The sequence below is a fragment of the Aegilops tauschii genome, chromosome 6 (assembly GCF_002575655.3).
Source record: "Aegilops tauschii subsp. strangulata cultivar AL8/78 chromosome 6, Aet v6.0, whole genome shotgun sequence".
NCBI lineage: Eukaryota > Viridiplantae > Streptophyta > Magnoliopsida > Poales > Poaceae > Aegilops > Aegilops tauschii.
In genome coordinates this window covers 37870053-37875955 of record NC_053040.3, presented here as the reverse complement: position 1 = coordinate 37875955, position 5903 = coordinate 37870053, and the positions used below count along the sequence as shown (strand labels likewise).

At 51.5% G+C, this 5903-nt stretch overlaps 1 protein-coding gene across 1 annotated transcript; it reads left to right on the top strand.

Moving 5' to 3' along the window:
• Window positions 1-4799: 4799 nt before the first annotated feature.
• Window positions 4800-5396, top strand: LOC109769266 (histone H4). Its single transcript, XM_020328015.4, has one exon. The coding sequence runs from the start codon at window positions 4898-4900 to the stop codon at window positions 5207-5209; it is 312 nt and encodes a 103-aa protein (XP_020183604.1). The 5' UTR covers window positions 4800-4897; the 3' UTR covers window positions 5210-5396.
• The last annotated feature ends 507 nt before the right edge of the window (window positions 5397-5903 follow it).

The window sequence follows — 5903 nt, the reverse complement described above, 5'->3', positions numbered from 1 at the left end:
CCCTAGAGGCAATAATAAATGGTTATTATTATATTTCTTTGTTCATGATAATTGTCTATTGTTCATGCTATAATTGTGTTATCCGGAAATCGTAATACATGTGTGAATACATAGACCACAATGTGTCCCTAGTAAGCCTCTAGTTGACTAGCTCGTTGATCAACAGATAGTCATGGTTTCCTGACTATGGACATTGGATGTCATTGATAACGGGATCACATCATTAGGAGAATGATGTGATGGACAAGACCCAATCCTAAGCATAGCTCAAAGATCGTGTAGTTCGTTTGCTAGAGCTTTTCCAATGTCAAGTATCTTTTCCTTAGACCATGAGATCGTGCAACTCCCGGATACCGTAGGAGTGCTTTGGCTGTGCCAAACGTCACAACGTAACTGGGTGACTATAAAGGTACACTACGGGTATCTCCGAAAGTGTCTGTTGAGTTGGCACGGATCGAGACTGGGATTTGTCACTCCGTATGACGGAGAGGTATCTCTGGGCCCACTCGGTAATGCATCATCATAATGAGCTCAATGTGACTAAGGAGTTAGCCACGGGATCATGCATTATGGTACGAGTAAAGAGACTTGCCGGTAACGAGATTGAACAAGGTATTGGGATACCGACGATCGAATCTCGGGCAAGTAACATACCGATTGACAAAGGGAATTGTATACGGGATTGATCGAATCCTCGACATCGTGGTTCATCCGATGAGATCATCGTGGAACATGTGGGAGCCAACATGGGTATCCAGATCCCGCTGTTGGTTATTGACCGGAGAGGCGTCTCGGTCATGTCTGCATGTCTCCCGAAACCGTAGGCTCTACACACTTAAGGTTCGGTGACGCTAGGGTTGTAGAGATATTAGTATGCGGAAACCCGAAAGTTGTTCGGAGTCCCGGATGAGATCCCGGACGTCACGAGGAGTTCCGGAATGGTCCGGAGGTGAAGAATTATATATGGGAAGTCCAGTTTCGGCCACCGGGAAAGTTTCGGGGGTTATCGGTATTGTACCGGGACCACCGGAAGGGTCCCGGGGGTCCACCGGGTGGGGCCACCTGTCCCGGAGGGCCCCATGGGATGAAGTGGGAAGGGAACCAGCCCTTAGTGGTCTGGGGCGCCCCCCTTGGGCCTCCCCCTGCGCCTAGGGTTGGAAACCCTAGGGGTGGGGGGCGCCCCACTTGTCTTGGGGGGGAAGCCACCCCCCTTCCCCCTTGGCCGCCGCCCCCCCCCCCCATGTAGATGGGTTCCAGGGCCGGCGCCCCCCCTCCAGGGGGCCTATAAATAGTGGGGGGAGGGAGGGCAGCAGCACCACAGCCCCTGACACCTCCCTATCCCCCTACAACACCTCTCCCTCTCGCAGAAGCTTGACGAAGCCCTGCCGAGATCCCGCTACTTCCACCACCACGCCGTTGTGCTGCTGGATCTCCATCAACCTCTCCTTCCCCCTTGCTGGATCAAGAAGGAGGAGACGTCGCTGCTCCGTACGTGTGTTGAACACGGAGGTGCCGTCCGTTCGGCACTCGGTCATCGGTGATTTGGATCACGGTGAGTACGACTCCATCAACCCCGTTCATTGGAACGCTTCCGCTCGCGATCTACAAGGGTATGTAGATGCACTCCTTTCCCCTCGTTGCTAGTATACTCCATAGATGGATCTTGGTGATGCGTAGGAAATTTTAAAATTCTGCTACGATCCCCAACATTTGACTCACCGAAGCACGCGCAGCCGCGGCGAACCGAGGCCGGGGTGAAAACCCCGGCGGGAATGATAGAGGTGGCGGAGCAGAGGACGAGCCGGCCCCGGCGACGGCCCAGTGCTGAACGCCACGCCGGAGGTCGAGAAGGACGGCCCGCCGACCGGAGAAAACCCTCGGACGGGGGTCAAGAAAACCCCCGGGCCAATGGTGTCCCAACAAGGGGCGGCTCCCTCGACAGCGCCGGCGCCGAGCCCAGGACCACGAGGTCCGGAATCGGCGGCGAAGCAGGAGCGGCCGGCACCGCATTGGCCGGCGCCAGCGCTCGTGGAGGCCGGCAGCAGATGGGGGATGGCGCCCGCAGCGCCGAGGCCAGGTCGCGGCCCGAGTTCTGGAGCCCGGCCAGCCAGCGCTCCTGGATGTTGGAGACGCGCTGGTCGACCGGGGTCAGAGGGCGACGCGGCGATGGACGTGGCGGAGCCATCGGAGCAGAGGAGAGGAGAGGGAGGGGCGGTGAGGGAGAGAGAGGGAGCGGTGGGAACAGTGCGCCTGGGCGGTGACAGAAGAGTGGGGGCGAGTAATGAGACGTCGCCTCCGTCTCCCGCGCTGCCCGAGGCGTGCAACTGCCCCGCACGCGCGGCCGCGCCCGGCTAGGCTCGCGAGAAACTGGCGATTCGGCAGTTCCCGCCGGGCCAGGCTGCGGGCTGCTTTGAGGTTCGTGCGGGCCTCAAACCGCATGCAGCCCAGCCAACCAAACAGGCCGCGCACATCCCGCACGGGCCTGGGTGGGCTGCATGCGGGCAACCAAACACGCCCCTACATGTTGCCTCGCCCACGGTTCATCCTCTGCTTCGGTGGAAAGCATTGCGGTGGCTAGGTCGTCGCTGATGACGAGCAAGCACATGGACACGATGGAGGAGTCCCCCTTGCACCATCTAGCCGACAATGAGGGTCATGATGGCGATGTGGTAGGGCAAAAGGCGGAGGGGAACTTTTGGTTCCTGGGTACATATGTACCCTATATGCAAAAAAAAATTAGTAATTCAACAAAAAGTCAAAATTTTCTAAAAATATTTTTGATAAAAACTTGACCTTCCATTGTACTAGTGAGAAAAGTTACAAAAACATAAAATTCCTCTTTGACTTCTTTTCAAAAAAGACAAATTTTCGGTCAAAATAGCGTGAATAGTGACCTATAATAGCAAATAAATTTTGTCTTTTTCGCTGTGAAGTCAACGTAGTTTTCTTTTTTGTGAAAATGTGTATACTAGTGCGCAAGTAAGTCAACTTTATTCTAAAAATAGTTTCTTAACTATTTTGACTTTCTGTTTAACTATTAAAAACAAATCCCCGTATAGGGTACATATGTATCCAGGAACCATTGGGTATTTCCCGGCAAAAGGCAAACTACTTCCTTTGTTCCCTAATATAAGACCTTTTAGCCTTTTCTTGATTCGTATGTATATACACACATTTTAGTATATATGTTCACTCAATTTAGTATGTATGTTGTCAATATTTTGAAATGACTAAAAGGTCTTATATTAGAGCACGGAGGGAGTAATATATAACCAATTGCACGACATCGAGATGTGAGCATGCGCTCGGGATGAGGAGGAGCCAAGTAGTGAGAAGTGAGAGAGTGAGTTCCCAGGTGTGTTGACAAAATATGTGTGACATTAACCCACGTAGGTACCATGAAAACAAGTTTTACACAAATGTATATGGATCTTTTAGTAATATGTCAAGTATCACAAGTAAGTGATTGTAATATGACAAGTACCGATGGAGAAAACATTTGTCCTAACATGTTGACGACCTCGAGGAAGCCACGGTGAAAACGAAGCATCGATCAGGTCAACAATTGAGAGATAAAAATAAAAAAAATGAATTTAGAAGAATCTTTGATAATGGCATACCATTGGATGCATGCCTCGAAAGGAAGGTGTGGCATCGAAGACATTTCTGACTTTTGTTGTTCAAGTCACTAACTTGGAGCTAACAAATTGTCCTAATCTGTTTATTATCCAAATATCCATACAATAAAACAATGAATGCCATGATCGGCAAATTATTTTTGAAATATTTAAGTAATTTTCCAAGTTGCATGGCTATTCACATATGCAAGAATTGTATGATGGCTCTCTTCCAGCTTCCGGATGCGACAGTCTTTCTGTCCGCTTCTTCTTCGTGTGGTGAAGCGGCTGCCGATGTGTTGGCCTCTTGGTCTTTAAGGTTCTCGTTGAGGAGCTGTGCACGTCAGCGATGTGCTTCCGTCGAGGCTTAGGGCGTCGGGGCGGCGCAACATGGGGAGGGTTAAGGGTGCCCAAGTAGCTGCAGAGGAGCCGAACCCCCGTCCACGGCATCAGCCGGAGAGCCAAGGGGACAGTGACGTGCAGCGGATTCTGGGAAGTTCAGGATACAGCCTCAGCGCAGCACGCGGGCATGGAGTTCCAGCCACCGGACCGTCGCTCTGGGAGGGAGTGGGTTGGGCCGAAGAGCTGAACCCTCGTCGGTGGCGAGGTCGTCTACTCGCCCCTCAATCTATTTGCTATATAGTCCAGTTAGCGTGCAGCGCGCGGTGTGAATGAAAGTACTTATACGAATACAAAAAGCTTTGTTATTTAGAGGATTAATTGGGAAAATAAAAGCGATCGGATTGGAACTAACGGACAATATGGATGTCTACAACACCTGTGCAGTAATACTTGGACTACAGAGGAACCGAGCCCATTCCAACTGGAGCGGGGATTCAGGAAGTTTGAGGGTCTTCGAGATGAAGATTTCTAGTAGTTTCGTGTTTTGAGTATGTGGGAATTACTTCATGTGTCTTTCATATAGAGAATTTTCCAAACTTATGATTAGGTTGATAGTCCATGTTTTTGTCTGATGTATCAGTTTAGTGGAATCCATAGGATGGTTTGGAACCGGCAAAGTCCAAATGTTTTGACCTGCAGCCCGCCTCACCAAAGATGAAATTTAAGAACCACGTCACCGATCCGCGCCCTCTCTCTCCCGGATCACCATCTTAGCCGTCCAATCACGTACAGATCCAACGGCAGACTGCGCCCTCACCCCTTGTTAAATCCCCCTTTGATTCCTCCCGACTCTCACCACCAGCAGCCGCCAGCACCACCGCTCCTCCTCCACCTCGATCCAAATCACACATCAGCTCAAAGGAAGGAAGCCGTCAGCCATGTCCGGCCGCGGCAAGGGAGGGAAGGGCCTCGGCAAGGGCGGCGCCAAGCGCCACCGGAAGGTGCTGCGCGACAACATCCAGGGCATCACCAAGCCGGCGATCCGCCGTCTGGCGCGGCGGGGCGGCGTGAAGCGCATCTCGGGGCTCATCTACGAGGAGACCCGCGGCGTGCTCAAGATCTTCCTGGAGAACGTCATCCGCGACGCCGTCACCTACACCGAGCACGCCCGCCGCAAGACCGTCACCGCCATGGACGTCGTATACGCGCTCAAGCGACAGGGCCGCACCCTCTACGGGTTCGGCGGCTAGGCCGCGCCGGTCCGGGCAAGAAGGACCCGTCTCGCACCACCGGATTTGTGCTAGTAGCTACGCGTTGTCTGATGGTGGTGTTCATGTCCTCGGTGTAATGGCCGCATCTCGCTGCTGTTTGCCCTGGATTTGTTTGTTGTTTGGATGTACTAGGATGGAATGGAAATCGCAGCATTTTACCCCTGAATTCGTACGTAATCTGTGGGTCTGTCGATGTTTGTTGGTGCTTGTGGTCACATATTACCAGTGCGTTCATCAATTCCCCAATTGTCTGGCTTTGTAAATTTCTGCCCCCAAATCCTGTTTGTGCTGGCTTCAATGTTTGGTGGATTCTGAAACCAAATCTTATTTTGTTGGCTTCAGTGTTGATGGATTCAGGCTGAAGAAGGTCAGTGCTGGGAGTTGTTTTGTTCCTCCATCGTGATGTCGAACTTGTAGTGCTGGAGTTATCCCTAGCTGAAATCTGTTTGAGCTACCTGTGATGTCGAACTTGTGCAGTGTGTGCCCGTGTTGGTCCGGTGGAGTAGTACATTTTTTGTTGAACTATTTGTTTTGTTGTGACTTGCGTACTATCAAGTTTTTCTTTTGGGCGTGTTATCATGTTATTAGTGTTGCTGATGATTGGTGATGTATTAAACATGTGTTTGGTGCTGATTGGTGAAATGTTGCTGCTGTTCATGTACATATGAGCAAT